At 39.0% G+C, this 19682-nt stretch overlaps 1 protein-coding gene across 1 annotated transcript in view; it reads left to right on the top strand.

Annotated features, from left to right (window-relative positions):
* Positions 1–18623, top strand: part of ESR1 (estrogen receptor 1) — a 172633-nt gene extending 154010 nt beyond the window's left edge. The window contains exons 7-9 of the mRNA XM_074161453.1: positions 6639–6772; positions 13526–13709; positions 15179–18623. Coding sequence (XP_074017554.1) covers positions 6639–6772; positions 13526–13709; positions 15179–15413 — 553 coding nt within the window. The 3' untranslated portion in view covers positions 15414–18623. The remainder of the gene's footprint in view (positions 1–6638; positions 6773–13525; positions 13710–15178) is intronic.
* Positions 18624–19682: the final 1059 nt, after the last annotated feature.

Below are 19682 nucleotides of genomic sequence, written 5' to 3'. Positions count from 1 at the left end.
GCCAAGTGGATCTTCTGTTGAAGTACCTGGTCTTCCTCTACTATGGAATGGGCTTGTTCCTGACCTCTCAATAAGTTTTACTTAAAATATTGTCTAGTTCCCTTGACACTTTTCCCTATCATGTCTCCAAGAATATTCTGCCTAGCGATTCACTAAATAATCTGCACTTTGTTCCTCTGAAACCCCGAGTCATAGTTCCGTTGTTTGCATTCCCAGTCTACGTCTTGATCCTGAGCTCAATCACATCTCATGGTTGCTGCAGCCCAATTTCCTATCTGTGGCTACATTCACCAGCAATGTCTCGTTGTTTGTGAGTAGTGGGCCCATAGAGCGTTGCCCTTGGTTGACCGTTGTGCTGTTTGTGTTGGGAAGTTATCATCAACGCTGTCCAGAAACTCCCTGGATTACTTAATGCTATGTTGACCTTCCAGCCAATGATTGCAGTCTATCCATGTAGAAATCCTCCACAAGATTGTAGACTTGTGAAACTTCTATGAGTTATTTATAGAAAGACTTTATATTCTTGCTCAGACAGTTTATAGCAATCCCTGTCCCCTCACTTCCCAATCATTGGTGTTAATTTCTCCTCTGACCTATACAGAGTCTCCTGACATACGTGGTTCTGGTTTCTTATGGTCTGTGCAATCAAGGTCTCCCTTTATGTAGAGCTCAAGTTCTTTCCCTCTTCTTCCATACTTGTCCTTCCTAATGAGTTGTGCCCATCCATGACCATTCTCCAATTATGCATGCCATCTGATCTGATCTGGGCAATATCCCACCAAAACTCTGTGTTTCCAGTCTCATCAGAGCTGTCTGACTGTATAAGGACTGCCAGTTCTCCTTCTGTGTTAGAGCATAGGCATTTGAGTTATGTTTGTGAATACCTCCCTTCTAACTGGGGATGTGGATGTTGTCCTTGCAGCTTTTTCTCAATCATACCTCCCCTGTTTCCTAACCTACCTTTAGGCTTAGGAACACATTCTGCGATAAGCCTTCTTTAGAGGATTCCTCACCATGTTACTAAGTCCATTTATGACCTTTCCTCTTCTAGTCTGGTGGATCCCATCTGTTCTTGGCAGTCCCTTGTCATCAAATGAAGTATCATGATCAAAGAAACCAGAGAGAAAACAAATACACAGTCATGCTTTGGTTTGATGGGCGCATCTGTGCCTACTTAGGCTTTTTCCTTTGAATGGAATGTTTGATGAGAACATCCCATGACTCTGTGTTCCCTTCATCTAAATACTCTTCACTGTTAATGATTACTTGTCTGTCATGTGATCTTGTGTTTCTGTAAAAGACATTCCTGATATCTAGGTTTTTTCCAAGACTTAAATAAAATTTAGGTTCTTATTCCTACATACTGGGTTTGAGGAGGAGACGATTGAGTCAGTAAAAGAGAACTCAGTCATGAATCTCTTAAGAAGTCTTGTTACGTGCAAGTCCATGGGATGGACTGCATCCAAGAATGTTGGATGGTGTCATTGCATGGCTGTTCTCTTATCATCTTTGAAAGGCTGTGGAGACCAGGAGAGGTCCTCAATTATTGAAGAAAGGCCTATGTTGCACCCATCTCCAAAAGAAGAAAGAAATACAGTCTGGGAACTACAGGTTGACCAGTCAGCATCATTTCTATCATGAGGAATATCATAGAGCAAGTTCCCTTGGAAGTTATTTATGTGAACAGGAAGGAGAAGATGGTGAGTGTGAATTAGCATAGATTTAGGGTATATTGTGCTCGACCAACCTGATTGCCTTCTGTGATAAAGAGACCAGGTCTTTTGTCAATGGTTCACACTCTGCCCTGATACTAGTTACAGCTGGAGTTCCTCAGGGGTCTATCCTAGGACGTATCCTGTTAAATGTCTTTGACAATGACCTGGAGGAGGAGATGAAGTGCACTGTCTTAAAATCTGCAAATGACACCAAAGTAGGGGGTGCAGTAGATGTGCCTGAAGGCAGAGCTGCCATGCAGAGGGACCTAGACAGGCTGGAGGAGGGGGCTGACAGGAACCTCATGAAATTCAGCCAGGAGAAACGCAAAGTCCTTCACCTGTGATGGACTTAATCCACTGCTGCTGTTCAAGATGGGGCATAACTAGCTGGGGAACAGCTCTGCTGGAAAGTACCTGGTGGGCTGGTGAACAAGCAACCTGTTCATGCGCCAGTGCTGCAACATGACAGCAGTGAAGGCCAACAGCCTCCAGGGCTGTATCAGTGGCGGTGTAGGTAGCAGAGCAAGGGAAGTGTTTATTCTGCTTTCATTTGGCACTCATTAGACAATGTCTGGAATACCACATTAAGCTTTTCACCTCTCATTACAGGAATCATGTTAATAAACTTCAGTAAACCTAGTGGAGGGACACCAAGGTTCGGAGCACATGCCTCGTGGCTGAGAGAAATGGATTTGTTCAGCCTGGAGAAGAGATGGCTTTTGAGCATGCTTAATCTAAAATCTATAAGGAGGTTATCAAAGCTCTTTATTAAGGTGCCTGATGGGAGACTGAGAAACAGAAGTCATAAATTGAAGCAGAGGAGGTTCTGACTGAATATAGGGGAGAAAAAAACTTGATGATGAAAATAATTAAGCTGAGAGAGGTTATGCTGAGAGGTTATGCAGTCTCCATCCTTGGAGGTTTTCAAAACCAGACTTGCATAAAGCCTTGAGTGAACTGACCCTGCTTTGAGTGGGCGGTTGCACTAAAGACATCCTGTGTTGTTTTCGAGCCTGGATGATGCTGCGGTTCTGTAGACTTCCTAAAGTTAATGCACGTAGAACTTTTATGCAGTAAATAAAGACTTCTAATTCACATATTTTAACTTTCCTAAACATTTCCCCATAGTCAAGTGTTAAGTATTACACTCTGATGCTTTGCAGTAAACAAGTTTTTATTGTTTTGTTTTCAGTAAGCTGAGAGTACACAAAGACAACAGCATGATGGTGGTATAAGGATAATTTTCAAATCTATTGCTTAATTTGTCCTCCAGGAAAGTTATCTAGGCCTTCCTAGATAGGCTGTCCTATCAACTGGACATATAGCTGTGAAGATGTGATAATACTATCAGCTTATGTTAGAAAGTTAGAAGGCAATTTAGGAGAATTGGAGATTCCTATTTCAGATAGTTTCTGTTGGTTGACAAAGAAAATCAGTGTTGTAGCCTAGATAATAAAAACATTTGATTAGAAGCCTGCATTTCAAAAATATGAAGCTCCTGCAGTTCCCACTGATTTCAGTGGAGCTGGATCTGCTGCCTGACTCTGAAAATAAAGGAGGAATTTCTAAATTGTTTCTTGCACGCATGAATACCTAAAGCTAGGTATCTAACTTCATCTAATATACTTCACCTACAGAGATACTCTGCTTTTTCTTATGGGATAGCCTGGCATTTCACACACAGCAGATAGCAAAACAAATGAGATTAGAAAGTGTTTAGAATCGCTTAAATCTACATAATTTTATTTATCATCTCCCATACAAGTTTGGTTGGTGGGAAATAGACACACATGGAGATTTAGGAACATGGACTATGTGTTGGAGGACTAGAGATTTTTGTCCAGAGGCTGTACTTGTCAGCAAGAGGATCTGGATTGGAATATTGATCTTGTAAACTACAGTCCATTGAACTATTTTGGTAAGAAGTACCTGGGAATTATTACTTGCTATCAAATGTCTTTTTGATCTTATGAGTCTCCCTAAGGCATTTTAAAGGGTCTCATTTTCTGTTTAAACTCTGGTCTTGGTTATGCAAATTTTGCATTTTTTTCCAGACTGTTTAATATTTTGAATTGTTTGGAATACTGGCTGGCAGAAGTTTGATGGGGTTTAGGAAGCAAGTAAATGTCTTAGCCAGACATGAAGATGTGTTGGTTGTTTTTTTTTTTTTTAAAAAAATATGGGTCATTTGCCCTATGGTCCACTAAAACTTTTACTTTCTGAGTAACCCTGAAATAGTGTATTCTTAAACTAACCTTTATTGGGTCATTATTTAAGTTAATGCAAAACTATTAAAGGCTTTTAGACCTCTCAAACCGTGTTTAACTCTATGTATGCAAAATTAATATTTCTCTAGTTATAGGCAAATATCTTTTATCAGAAGCAGTGGAACTTGTCCCATTGTAAAATTTCATGTTTATTTTACTTCCATAGGATTTGAATTTTATCACACAAAATAGATTTTGAGGTAATAGTAATCATTCGTATCCTCATGCCTTGACTGCCTGATTTTTGCTTGCTTTTTGTTTGACAGTGGTGCTATTAAACACTACTTTTCCTTGGTTTATTTTATTGATGTCCAAACTGAGGAGGAATATAGTTGAATCCAACCAGTTCAGTTTTATAGCTTTATTCTGCCTAAGCAGGATTCATCAGGGCAGCAAGATGGTCGTTGCTGAAGAGCTCTCTGCATCCAGGACTGAACAGTGTAATTTACTGGTCGTCCAATCATTGAAAACTCCCCAAGTTCAGATTCAGCCTTCAGGCAAGAGACAGAACTGTGAATTTCAGCAAAGTTCAGATATACCTGGCTGAGGTCAGTCCTTTAGTTCAGTTCATCCGTCAGGACATTGTAAATGAAGGTGCAAAAGGCATCACACACTTTACATGGAACATAACATTGAGCCTGCTAATCTTAGACTTTTGTCCATGACGTTTTACACTGCGCTTGTTACCATCAGCTGTAGGAACCTAATATGTGAAATTACCAATGTTGGTGGTCATACCCGAAAAGCTGCTAGAGCTTAAACCACCATTTCTTCAGCAAAATTTTTAGGAGCCAGAAAAGGCCATAAAAGTTTCATTCCAAATGTTCCAACTTGGGACTGGGTGCCTTCTGGAATCAAGCTCTGAGCTAAGTATTAATGAAGTGCATGGGGAGAATTAGACACTTCTTAGGGGTGCTCAGTGTGCAGCTGCTTGGTAACCCACAGGGATGAGCGGTGAGAAGGAGCAACCCATCCTCCCTATTAAACATACTTTTCTGCTATTTCCATTCCCAAGGCTAGATCATCTCTTTCTCAGAGAAAAGGCAGAGAACATGTGCTATTGTAACAGTGACTGGAAAAGTTGTTTGGGACCCCACATTTTCAAATACTACTGTATTTTAACCAACACCCTATTGGCTGTTTTAAGGGAGTACCTCCCACTTTATTTTCTTGGTATTGTCCTGCTTTGTTTAAATATCTCTGAAAGCAGATGAAATACCTTCTATCATATGCCATAGACACTGGCTTATAGGTGCTGCTCTGAGATAAGGGAGATGTAGATTTAACTTCAAGTACCAAATTAAACTGAATTGGGATGTGAACTTGAAAGAAGATCGGTGCACAAGGGCTCACTGGTACCTCCTCTCCTTCTTTGATTCGATTTTAGGTTTAGACATGACTGACAAGTGCCTCAGAAGAGAAGAATTTTCTCAGGCTGTAATCAAAAAGGAAGATGACTGCTTTGTCTGAGGGTCTGCTGTGGGTTTAGACATAAGCTACAGGGTCTCAACAGCATGGCTGTATCAGGACTGAGGCAGGTGTGTCTATGTTAGTAGTCAGCATTGTTTTTGTCACAGTGAGATTAGGAGATGCTCAATATATGTTCAAGTTACAAATCATATACCCATCTGATCATTTGAAATTTCTTTTGCATTTTCCTATAGCAATGATCTTCAAAATTTTGTTCATGAAAGCCATATCTAAAAATAGTATATTTTGAAACAGGAGATCTGATCACTCATTAAGTCTTACATGTTAAAATTTCACTCAGGAAGTCCTAATAAAATTGGAAAGAGGTAGGTTTTGGTAAAAGGTAGCAATCTAAATGATCTAAAAATCATGACTCGAAAATCTGCATTAGAATCTGCATTAATTCTTGAACTGCAGGTTGGGTATGCAAGATGAAAGTTAGCGAGTGAGAATACCTTGTATTGTGAGCAGAGGGAGGTGGTTAATTGTTGTTACTAATGAACACTTTGAGATTTCCCAAACTTTAACGTTTAATGCTGTAATGTAAAAAGTTATCTGATTTATGGAGTGAACTGATAGTTATAATCAGACTCAGTCATAGAAGATTTTGGCTTCACAAGTCCTTCTTGAGCTCATGCATAAAATTATTCTTTAAGGAGGCATTATGTTGATATACGAAAAATGGGAGAAATGTGTTGGAACGCTACAGGTAGCAAGGCCAGGTAGAAACAAGTACAAAATGTTAGGGAGAAATGCAAAGAACTGGGACTAATTCAGTTAAAGGAAAAAATAAAGAAAGGGGAAAGACAAACAAAGGGGTAACACAAACGGAAAAAAAAAAAAAAAAAAAGAAATCAAAAGGTAGTTTTAAACAAATCTTTTCCTCAATATAAAAGTTTGGTTGATTCAATCTCATATGTTCCAACACAGTAATGCCTTGGTGATGAGTTTATGAAATCAGCATTTTTTGGGGAAATATAGTATATATTTATTCATTTTATGTGTGATACTGAGAACTATGCTTTTGTAATTGTGGATACACCAAATGAGCATAGGGTAGGAATTCACTCACTAGCTAGTGAACTGATGAAATCAAATTGGAAGGGAATGATCCAAGGGGATGGAAAGCTCATGCTGCCACCAGGTTAAAGCTGTGACTATCTCCCCCTTGATGGTATTTACACAGAAACCAAGGAAAATGTGTAGAGGGCATGGTGGAAATCTTTGACATGCTGCTGGCTACTGCTGCTCGGTTTCGCATGATGAACCTTCAAGGGGAGGAATTTGTGTGCCTTAAGTCCATCATCCTGCTCAACTCTGGTAAGTGGTGTGCTTTGCTGTCCCTTGGGTAATTGTGATTGCTTCTGCGTGTGGTTCAATGTTGCTTGTTGTCGCCAATGAGGTTTTCATGTTGAGACAGTAGCAATCAAAAGGGGGCTGTCAACCTAGACACAGGCAGAGCCACCGGGCAGGGATGGAAGCCGGCAAACCTGTTCACTGGTGTAGATGGGACCCAGCAAACTAATGCAGTAAGTAGCTGATACACTGAGTACAGCTGAGGTGAAGGGCGATCAGGGCAGTGTTTTGAACTGGTGCTCACCGGTCTTAAAGCTCTGATTACAAGACACTGAAGTAGCTGGAGCCACACGTAAGGCATTCAAAGGCAACCCTTAGTTGTAAACCTACACCTTCCTTTTCCAGCAATGGCAAACTAAAGGGAAATAATGGCAAAAAATATGGCTGAGTTTGTAATGGTTTAGTTTATATTAAAATACAGGCATCTAAAACTCATGCCATCACCTTCCACTTCCTTTACAGTTAATGAAATAAGTATTTTTGAACTGTAAATCTCATTCTGAAGTACATTCAAAAATTGGTGACTAGATAACAACTATAGGTAGAGATACAAATATGTAAGGTTAGCTGACTTGAATTCTGCATAAGATGATTGAAATAAGCAAATTCAAGTTGAGGCAGGTGACAGAAAATTTCTATTGCACACCAGAGGATCCTTTTCTGTTTGAAATGAGAAAAAACTCCAGATAATTTATTTTTAAATGCAGAAATGAGGCCTGTGGTGTTCTCATGAAAACTATCTAAATTATATAAAATAATAATACAGACACCAAAGTCAAAGTTTTAGACTCAATTTTCTGCTAAGTTGTTACTTAATGACTAGAGATGCTAAAGTTTTCCAACCCTGAGGATTTACCCACTTGTTCTCCCCTTTTCCTGTTGTATTTGAGCTCACAGATGGTATCAGCCTAGATAGGCAGGCAAAACGTATGTGGAGGTCAGTAAGTCCTTCTTATCATGTGGTGTAACAGATCACTTGTCCAAGTTGCGTGAAATTCCAATTCAGGTAATTCCCACCAAAGGCTAACTCTAAACACAGCAAACTTTGCTTTATTGATCAGACACTTCTTCCTTTACGGAAACTTGGACCTAGTCTACTGAAAAAAAAAATGTTCAAGCAAAATTATATATTTATACAAACATATATAGAAAATTTCATTTATGTTCTATGAGATATCAATGTAGTTCAGGTTTTGTTGTGATTGTCACCAGTTACCAAAAAGTGACATCTGAGGCAGACATCTGGCATATTGGGAATGAAGGACTATTGTTTTTATCTTGGATGCCAGGGTGTGACACTTATAATTACTATTTGACATTTTATTTTCCTTTTATTGTCCTTACAACAGAATATTTCCTAGAGTTCTTCCTGAAAAGTGATTCTCCTCCAGATTGTAATTATATTCTCAAATAAATTTAGAATATGCATTTATAGAAATATTGAATTAGAATCAGAAAAAAAAAACAACTAGAAACAGAAGTTTGAAGAAAACACATTAGATGTTCATGTCTTGAACATGAAGACATCAAGCCATGCTGCTGAGAGTTTTTGACCCACTGCTGTATTTAATGTTGATCCAGGTAACTAAATTTAGACAGATCTCTGCCAGACATCACAAGCTATCCTTCATAATTACATCTCACTTAGTTAATGGGATTTTTTTTGTTTCAAGATTCCCCTAAGGAAAACTTGTAAAAAAAAATATAACAAGTGAAGTCAGTGATAAACAAAGGCAAATTTTCTTCTGCACGTTAAGAGAGATGGGAACACTGAATGAGTCTAGGAGATATTACATCTTCATTTTTTCAAGGTTCATATTCAGCAGGTTAGAATCAGTGGTGTTCTGTGTGGTAGAAGTCCAGAGTTGATCTGCTTTTGGGTGTGGGTTTGGGTTTTTTTTAACATAAAATGAAAGTTTATAGCTGCTCAGAAGTCTGGTGTTTTTATGAGACTTTTAACTGTTATAGATCAGAGGGCACGGTTCGGTGAGATGTTACAGGTTCATGACGAAAGCAATTTATACCATTGTTGTGTAGAGTGTCATGTATTACTCTGGCTTGTATACTGTACTTATTGCAGTATATCTGGGTACACTGTAAGCTGTGTATGTATATATGATGTACAGAATGTATGTCTGTATTGCTTGTAATTGCCTTTATACATAAAGGTAATTAATTTTATATTTGTTTTTGCATTCCTATAACCAACTAATTTTATAACTGTCTGAGGAGTTAACTACTAGGTGGTAAGAATGTGGACATGAGTTTCTGACTGTCAGGCCCTTTAGACACCCAAATTAGGAGGCTAAACTGCATTAACAGAGATAAGTAGCGTGATTTGGGGTATGTATAATAGTTGTGTAAGTGTTGTTTGGCATAGATACTCTAAAATATCTTCTGGAGATGCTTTTCCTCACAGAATACAGCTAGCCTCCTTAGATAAAGTCTTGGACACACATGAAATATGTGCTCTGAAGCACATGGTGTACATGATGTATGAGGAGAGGCTGAAAGAGCTGGGTTTGTTCATCCTAGAAAGGGGAAGGCTAAGGGAAGGTCTAGCTGCAGCCCTCAGCTGATGAACAGGTTATGGAGAAGCCAAGGCCAGACTCTTATCAGAGGTGCAAGAGGAAAGGACAAGCTGCACTGGAGACAAACCACAGCAAAGGAGATCCCGATGAACAGAACAAGAAATCTTCCCAGTGTACTAAGTTCTATACTAAGTACTTCCCAGTTCCTAACTGGAACAAGTTGGCCAGAAAGATGGTAGTATCTCCATCGTCGGAGATACTCAAAACTCAGTAGGACAAAACTCTGAGCAGCTTGACCTAACCCTGAAGTTACTGCTATTTGAGCAGGAGGTTAAGCCAGGTGACCTCCAAGCCTCCCTTAACCTGATTTTTTTTCTATAATTACACATGGAAATATACACAAGTTTTCTGATAAAGAAACAGCAGATAAAAACACAATGAATTTTTGACCCTTATGCTATCTGTATTATATATGCGTATGAATAAAGCAGCTGATCTCAAAATGATTTAATCAAGTGGAGTAATTAAACAAATTGGACTAATTATGCTACATTTCATATTTAAAAGCAGTCTGCATTTGCATTCTAAAGCTTTGTGTGGATTTAATTCACTGAGTGTACACAAATATTTCTTTGTTAAATCCTTTGACATCTGTTAGTCTCCTCACATGAGGAAGTCCTGTTTATTGCTTTTGTTGGACATTTATTTTCTCTTCTTTTTTTTCTTTCCCAACATCTTTCAAGGCTGTTTAATATCTTTACACTCCTTTTCCATGTGATCTTGGGCAAAATGCAAGTGATTTTTTTTTATTTGCTCTCAGTGCATGTGGAAAAGATGGAAGGTTTTGTTTATAAAGCAAAATATACGTTTACACTACTTCCAAATTTTTCCTGAGATATCAAGGAGACAGCATGTCTGTAACAACAAGGACAGCATTGTCTCTAACTAAATAACAAACCAGAAGGTGCCCCACTTAAGCTGCAGCCATAAATCTTTTGACTAAAAAACAAAGTTGTATTTTTGAAAAACACACTCAGCTCAATAATAAAGGGCTGTTTCTTAATACTGGAACATAAGTATTAGAAACATGAAAGGGCAACATGATGCCAGATGTTTTAATTTTGAGTGTGAAAAGAAGAGTGGTGCTATGTGGCAAAGCAACAGGCTTTTGTTTTGGAGATGAAGATGTAGGTCAGGTCTACTGTAGCAGCCGATTTGCCTGATTACTTACCTGGTTAGTCCATCAAGATAGAAACATTTAGCTGACTTTATGGAGCCTAATACATCATCATTCCATGTGACTGTTTCTTATTCTTTTCTCCTGAATTTCCAGCTCCTGTTAAATTGTGCTCTTTGCTTATTTCTTTATTTCAGGGGCTGGATGATTACATGAGTGCATGGTACAGAGCTGAATTTGCTCATAGCTCAGCCTGACTTGCTATAGACCCAGAGGAATGGGGCAAGGTGGAAGGGGAAGAAGAGCCATGGGTATTGCCTTGTGAGCCTGAATACTAAACGTAAAGATATTTTAAACTGGGCTTTATTGTGACAGCAAAGATGCAGAGTAGAGGGTGTTCTCCTCTACAGTGATATGCAAAAATATAATACTACATATAGCGACACATATAAAATTATATCAGTATATGCCAACAGCTGACACGATAGCACTGCAGTCCCCGAGGGACCCTGTGGGCAAGGAGCAATAGACTTATTTGCAGAGCAGTGCTTTCTCTGTTCTTGCTCTGTTTATGTTTTACAATACTGACCTACAGAAAGAGCTGGAAAACAACCTGGTAGCTATCCAATTTAGGCTTACTTTCAGCTTCAGAGCTTAGAAAGACCTTTGAGACTTAAATTTCACTTTGCTAAGACAATCTTCTGCACTCTTGTTCCAAACTATGCTCGTGTGTGCATGTGTGTGATGGATAGCTGGCATTTCTTCTGGGGAAATTTCTGGTCATTGGCCTGGGGCAGGAGAAGTCACCAGAGGGGCAGAAAGGAAAAACAAATGCCATTTTTCTTGGCAGTTATTGACTCACAATTGCCTGAAGTCTCCACTTTTTTAGGGGAGTAATTTTTTGATTTATACTTTTTAATAGCTTCTGGACTAGACCTAGGTGAGAAATGATGTCTCCTAACAGCTTTTTTTCTTTTTTTGGTTTCAAAGTTATGAAAATAAGGGGTATTGCTGCAATGGCACAATAGCATCCTCTGGCTGACACAAGCTCCTCTGAAGGCACTATGGGTTTATGAGACTAATGTTTCCTTCTAATGGACTGTGTTTTGTCAGAAATATTTAAGAATCTTGCCCCACCTGCTAAGCTATAAAGCCTGATATTGTCAGTAGGCATATGTGAGGGTGGTTGTCATTCAGCTGAGAGAGACCTTAGGAGCTATTTCTCTTTGATGAATTTGTTTCAGTAAAAATAATCGTAAAAAGCTTTGTGAGAAGAGGCCATTGTGCTATCTAGCTATATCAAATTTGAAGCAATATTCATTACCAAAATTAAGAGCTCTGACTGATGGCTTTCAGAAGTTGTGCTTTGTTTTGAGTTATCTTTTGTTTTTTTAAAGAAGTCTCTCTCACTCGCTCTCTCAGAGACACTCATACTGAAATTCACAAACACAAATTCCAATTTCTTTTTAGTGCAGAACACCCAAAGTCATAAAACCTACTTTCAGGTTACGGTAGTTCTGGGTATCAGGACCCTGAGCTACCAAGATGATGTGAAGTACGCCAAGAAGATGGTAAAAAAAATCTCAATTTCCCTGACTGCTCAGATGCATGGCAAAATATTCTTATCTTCAAATCCGATGGTACAGCCCCCAGACTACAAACAGTACAAACAAGCTAGAGCATATGTGTCTGTCTATGCATGTATGTTAGTGTATGCGTGTCTTTTTTTCTTAATATTGTATATTCACAATATGCATTGCATATTGTGCTATATATGAAGCTTTAGAAAAAAGCAAAATGAAAAGTAGTTCCAGAAACCAATTTTTTTCCAAGGACAAAGTCCAAAATTCTTCTTGGCTCTGTGAGCTGATGCAGAAGGGCTAAAGCACAAGATTTCTCTCATTATAGATACAGGGCAACAAACTCACCATGATCAAGCCAGTTTGATAGTATTACTGTACAAACATCTTAAGCTTTTGCTGCCTCAGGACTGGATTATAGTAATACAACCTGTTTAGAGTTATTGGCTTAATCCAGAAGATTGAAAAGCTGTTGCTGATTGCAACAGCTGCCTTTTGGCAGCACAGTGCTACTGTGACCTGATTTACATTGGCCGTGTGTTGTCCAGAATAAATTCAAGATAAAAACATGCAAAATAGTTTAGAATTTCCCATTTAGAAAACTGATGTGCTTCATGCACCCAAGAATTACTACTGGCAAAAGCTCTTATACCTGGGTTAGTTTTGTAGGAGATGTAGAGGGGCTGTTGGAAGGGGAGTTTGAAGGTGTGATGATCTCTGGAAAATTTCCGTACGGTCCAAATCTTCAGGTTGCTCACTTTCAGCAGTAAGCAATGCAAGATGGCTAAATTTACACAGATTGCTTTGGACATGGTTTTTAAAGGAGAGTCGGGTTTGCAAGTGAAGGAGCACACCTTTCAAGGCTCTTGTTTCTTGGGAGGGTTTTGTTGAGGTGAGTGTGCGTAAACAAATCCTGATTTTGTTTACATGTTTTATGATAACATATTATTCAGTTCCAGGTTGACTAGCAAATCGCCAAAAATCAAACATTAAACAGCAGAGAAAATGGCAAAAACTGCCGAGGGCCTGGGCTGGTCAGCAAGTATTGCAGAGCTCTCAAGGGGTGACAGCATCTTCTCAAGGTTCTCAAGGTTTCGGAGCCAAGTGACAGAGAAGAATGCAGCCCATGGGTAGGTCTAGCTGCAGGCTGCAGGTGTTGCCCATCACCTGGTCCAGATGGTGGACAGACTCAGGTGGGGAAGAGGCGTCAACTTCCTCCTCCTGCTTTGCCTACAGTGACCAAATCCAAGCTCTGGGGTCATTCAAACCAGTGGCCTGCCTGGCAAGCAGGAGGTTTCGTACACAGTCAGCTCCTATGGTTTAACACAGCCGAAGAGGCCAGCCATGAGGCGTACCTTGGGCGAGTTTGACTCCATCAAAGTAATTTTTGTCTGTGGTTTGTTTGTTTTCTTTCTCCTTCCTACTCCAGGTGTGTACACTTTTCTTTCCAGCACCTTGAAATCTCTGGAAGAGAGAGACTATATTCACCGTGTTCTGGACAAAATCACAGACACTCTGATACACTTAATGGCTAAGTCGGGTCTTTCTCTGCAGCAGCAGCACAGACGGCTGGCTCAGCTCCTCCTCATCCTCTCTCACATCAGACACATGAGGTGAGAGCAAGCAGGCAGTCAGCCTTCCTGCACTGCTCCCGTGCAAGGGAGGTTTCACAAATGCACACACACGTTTTTCCTTTACAGGTGGGAGTGCAAAATGTGCGTAGAGCTGTTACAAAAAATAAAAACAAAAAATGTCTACTTTCCATAAGGATGTATGGAACGTGTGCAAAACAGTACATTGGATTATGATGTGAAAGGAGTAAATGTTTTCCCCATTCATTTTTTCTAGTTCTCTTTTCCTTTGCTTCTTCTTTTGATAGTGCTATGAGCAGTATCTACTTTTAATGTGATGTGCATCTTGTAGTCTTTTTGAAAAGTAAGAAGTAGAATACTAATGTAGCAGTAGCTTAGTTCTGCAAACTTTAATCTCCTATAAGATAAGATTTAATAAAACTACCACTTTCACGTAGCCACTTTTCACAAGTGTCTTGATTGCAAATCACTTTAGAAAAGAGATTAGGTTCATTATGTGTATTTTATGGGTTAGGATAAGAGCAAATCTACTGAATCCCAATCTAGAGGACTTTGTCCTTTGCTAACTAGAGGTGAAGTGTCTGAAGCACTCTCTTAGTAGCTGCAGCAATGAATCTCCCAAACATAATTAACTCTTAAGGCAGCTGCTCAGTGGCTAGAGTGTTAACAACATGACATGTCTATACAAAGATACAGTGTAGACTTTATTTTTATGAAGGAACAAGAAATGTTGTTACACAGATTTTAATTTTCATTATTTCAGTTAATAAAATTAAAATTAGAGTATGCAACACATCATAGCTACTAAAGCTGAACCATACAGATTTTAGTTCCTGGGCTGACATACAGGTCTTCAGGAAAAAGTCGAGGACTATGTGTAGGTGTTTTTTTCACTTGTGTCTTTTTGCAGTTTCTTTGTCTTCATGTTAATCATCTTTTTTTTTTTGTTTTGTTTTTTTTTTTTTTTGTTGTTGTTGTTGGTGGTGGTGGTGGTGGTTTTTTTTCTTTCCTTTTTCCCCCATAAGAAGAATTTGTACAAGTAAGGAAGTTCCAGATGCACAGTGAAGTTAATTATTGTTTCCATAGTTCCATAGTTTTGTAAATGGATACTATTACAAGTCAACATTTGCTAAAAAATTGACTGGGGTTATTTTCTAGGAAAAAAAATCTGATATTTTAGATTTTAATATGGGAAAGCCAAGAGTCGTCCCATCCACTTAGTCACAGTACCTAAATTAGGAGTCCATGTGCTCTAGTCTGCCTTTTAGGCAAAGGAGAGTGAAAGAGCCCCCTTTAGAAGGCAACTTGCTCAGGGGCAGCCTTAAGTGTTCTTTGAAGGTGCCTTATTCTGCTAACTGTAGCAGGAGCATACAGTCAGTTGTTTTGTACAAGGTGGAATTTATATGAACCTAATAAATATTAGCTGATAGCTTTTTTTTTCCCCCCGTAGCATATTTGGAAAGTAACCTTTGTTTTGTTACAACCCGCAGCAACAAAGGAATGGAGCACCTGTACAATATGAAGTGTAAAAATGTAGTTCCACTCTATGATCTCTTGCTGGAGATGCTGGACGCTCACCGGCTGCACGCCCCAGCAGCCAGGAGTGCTGCACCGATGGAAGAGGAAAACCGGAGCCAGCTGACAACTGCATCAGCTTCATCTCATTCCTTGCAGTCTTTTTATATAAACAGTAAAGAAGAGGAGAATATGCAGAATACAATATAAACAAAAGTCAGCATATGTAATGGTATGAGAAACCCAGCAGCCTACTACCTAGCTCATGCCTCGTTTTGTCTATAGTGCCACCTATGTAAACACTCCAATGACAACAGTCATTTGCATTTTCCATTTGAGTGTTTGTCAAACACTTGCCTAAATTGATTGCTTATCCTAAATGGAAGATACTTCATTGCTATGGACAGCCAGCAAGGATTGTCAGGCTAGTTTGATTTGGAATTTGCAGTGTTTTTATTTAATTTTGTGTGTAAATTGGGTAAATCCTAACCTAAACCGAACATTCATTTTACTATAAATTAATAGACCGTACCACCCTTGCATATTGGTATCTTCATGAGTGGTAGCCTTTGTTGATAACCACCTCAAATTCTGAGCTTGCTTAATGCTTTACTTGCTTGAAACTTTGCAGCAGTTTGGTAGAGATTCTGGATTACTTTTTTGGGTGGGTAAATGGAAAGTTGATTGGCATCTTAGTGAGCCATAGTGAAACTGCAGTGCTAGTGGCTGCCTTGGTAGTTTAGGTAGATTCCCACCTCTTATTCCTACAGTAGAAATGAATCCCTGTCTGAGAATAATACTGTTTTACCTTGCTGGCTTACATCAGCAGACAAATCCCTCTCAAGATCATACTGACCAAACTTTTAGGATCCCTTACCATGTCCTCTAGCTCAATTGCATCCTATCTTGTCTGATTCTGCAAAGCTAAATTTTTCCGTTGTTTGGCAGTGTGTATTCAAGGACAACACAGCAAACAGTGATAATATAGACAATTACTCTTAAATGAGGCCAGATGATTAGAAAAAACATCAGGTCTTAAAAAAAACCCTCAAAAAAGTCTTCAAACACATACATGATCCAGTGCCAGTTTATAAAAATCCTCCCCTTGTCCTTCGCTTTGTTGTGCTACAAACCAAGGGGTGAGGATGCCAGTGCAAGACTGGCACAGGAGAGTGGGATGGTCCCATCCCGCTCCGCAGAGTATGTGGCCTCACCATGTATGGGAGGGCTGGCATCCCAGCCAGAGCAAGTAGGCTGTGCATTGCCTCAGCTTTCTTTGGCTCTTGTTGGGGCTTGTTCAGAAATCACTGTTAAGAGCCACCTCACCTGTGACACCAGAACTGGGCAGTGAGCCTCAGACACGGTGAAGACTCTGGGACTGCATGTCCAGGAAGATCAATCTGGCTTTCTCCATGCATGTGTGTAACTGTTTTGCATAAGGATTAGTCAGAATCTTCAGACCAACTGTAAATAAACAAAAGGTCCACTGACATCAAGAGTTTCAGCAAGACATGAAGGAGAGAGGCTGCAGAAATCCATACTATGTGCTATTCAAAGTAGGAGTTGGTGCTGCTGTTTGACTGCCTCTATGCTAGAAAATTAAATGTGTCAGGGAACGTTGCTGGGTACTGGAATGCACTTATTACATATGCCAGGAATATTTTATTAGTCTAATGAGAAACTTTGCCTGTGCTATCTGCACTTCTGGTTTACAGGTGCAGTTTGGGAGTTAGCACAGACCAGGGCGTATTCCAATAACTGGTTGGAAGCGACCACCCTGCCAGTAAGGATGTTTCATAGCACGTGCGTAGGCTGCTCCACAGCAGCTGGCCACAGTGCTAGAAAAGGGTTCAGGGATGCTTCTTTTACTGCTATAGTTGAAACCTTTATGTTAGATTATGCTGATTGGAATATCCTGTAGCAACTAAATATAGGAAATAGTGCAGCTAATGCCATACAGGAGTGCCTATGTCTAATTACGCTCCCTGTCACACGAGCAGAGTGTGTGTGCAGCGAGATTGAGTTACGTAGCAATTGTGAAGGCAGCAAGGAATAGGACGAGTTTGTGCTCCAAGTCAAGGATTCTTTAGTGAATGTACATAATGATGTCTATAACAGTTTCATGTACATATCCGAGGATACGCGCAGTTTAGAAGCTAGATGCTACCTACTTTTGAGAAGATTCCTCCAAAATTGTGCAAGCCTAAACATGTGAAACAGTCACTGTAAGTTAATAGGCCTTTTATTGATGCATATTATAGTGTCATTTTTTCTCTGAATGTGTTGGAGGATTTATCTTTTTGTGTATTCAGTAAGAGTGTGCATGTGTGTGTGCAAATTTGGTACTGAAGGGCTTTTGGAGGCCTCCTAAATGCCTTGAAAGAAAACACGTTTTGTTTCCCTTAGTAGCTGTTTTTCAAATGTGTTAGAAAAATCATGAATGCTCTGAAGTGAGTCCATGCTAAGATCTGAATGGAGCACAGGAATCCCTGTAGTTACATTTATGTGCTTATACCATCATCATTCACTTGTAGCCCAGCGTGCGTCAGAGCTGCTCTTTAAATACTGTACGTGCAACTTGCTGTCCTCTACGACAGAACACACAGACCAAGCTCATAAGCTGCAAGGCAAATTGTTTTAAATTAATGCCTTCCTTCCTACATCCCAGAACAGTTCATTACATCGATTCAAGTGTAAATTTGGCCTAGAAGGAAAAAAGTAGTTCATGGAGAGCAATTCACAACAGAGGGTCAGCTTCTGATGATACTTACATAGGTCAAGTACCACTACACTCTACAGATTTTCCCGGCGAAGTTGGGTAAGTGTGATTTGAAGTGGTATGCAGCAGACAGAAGGGTATCGTAATATGTCTTGGAACATAAGGAATAATCAGTCAGCTCACAGTCTTAATTATAAATGCTTTCCTAGGCTCAGCCCTTGCGAGGAAGTAATTTAGATTCAACCAGTCCTCCCATGTTTGTGGTGACAACAGTGGGGGGCATCCAAGAAAGAAAAACAGTGGTTCCCAATAATAGTTTCATTTACTTTGGGTCAGTTTTAGGATCTGTGTCGTTAATTTGTTCATGAGATTTTAACTGAAGCAGCACCTTAATGAATATAGTTACCTTCCCATAGTTATCTATAAAGATGATTGTCCACATATCAGACAGCTGAATGTAGCTATTCAATTGATTAAACAAAGTCTATGATACAAAAATGGCAACTTTTTCATATGTAATTCTGAATTATGCTCTCGTGTATGCAAACAATTGTGCCTGACATTTGGTAATTTTTATTCACAGAATTCTATTTTATGTGTGTATATATATATATATACATATATACTTTATATTTGCAGCTGACAAACCAGTACTACCTGAATACCTGGTGCTGGATATTAAATAAAAATATATAGCATGTAAAAAAAAAAAATTGAAAGAAAACTATTCATGGCAGCTAATTATGCTTTTACCAAAACCTTCATAGTGATGTCTCTGGACAGCTAATGAAAGAATTATTTTATAATGTTTATATGTGGATTTTTTAAAAAAAAAATATCAAAAAAACCAAAAAACCCCCTAGAAACATAGGCAATGTAATACCAGCACAAGCCAAACAGAAATAGACCAGATCAACTTGCTTTGCTTGAGAATATGGTTGTTACTGAATTATTACAAAAAGCTTGGGAGACAGGAGAGGAGATAGGGTGATGTGTTGCACTTAGTGGTGTCTGAATTTTCAACAATATGTGAAAGTTACTCTGGTTTGTAGTGGTTTGAGCCATGTCTCAATGTTGTAGACTTTGTCTCAGGTAAAACTCCCAGTTGGGGCAGTACAATTGGTACTGGGGTAGAATAATTTAATGAGAGTTTATTGGTGTGTGTTTGTGGTAAATTTATTATGTTTCAGTGACATCTCTTGATGATTTTTCTCCTTCTGTACACTGAGGGGTTTAATAATTTAAAAATATAATTAAAGAAATATCTGAACTAAGCTCCTAAGGATATTGCAAGGACTGTCGTCCTTGCAATATCCTTAGGAGCTTAGTTCAGCTATTTCCTTTACATTATCATTTTTAAATTATTAAAACCTCAGAGAACAGAAGGAGAAACAATCATCCAAGCAGATGTCACTGACAACCATACCATAAATTTACCACAAACACACACCAATAAACTCTCATTAAAATTAATATCTACCAGCAAAGTAAAAATTCTGCCTCACTAGGTCTTATCACAGGCTTTGATAGGAACACAGCAAGCCTCTCTTGTGTATATAATATCCTGCTTTAAATTTCGAATGCAACCCAACCTAAAGGTAATGGGATTTTGTATATAAGGTATTCTCAGCTGAACTTATGTGAAGTGTATTTCTTACTTTCAATAAAGAGATGACTATTTGTGATGCTATCTATAGTTGTAATATAGCTTTACAGATAGAAATGCAACACATGTAAAAGAAGCGTCATGTTAACGATGG

The sequence above is a fragment of the Numenius arquata genome, chromosome 2, assembly GCF_964106895.1.
Source record: "Numenius arquata chromosome 2, bNumArq3.hap1.1, whole genome shotgun sequence".
NCBI lineage: Eukaryota > Metazoa > Chordata > Aves > Charadriiformes > Scolopacidae > Numenius > Numenius arquata.
Note: the sequence above shows the minus strand (reverse complement) of the source record. Positions and strands in the feature narration are given on the sequence as shown.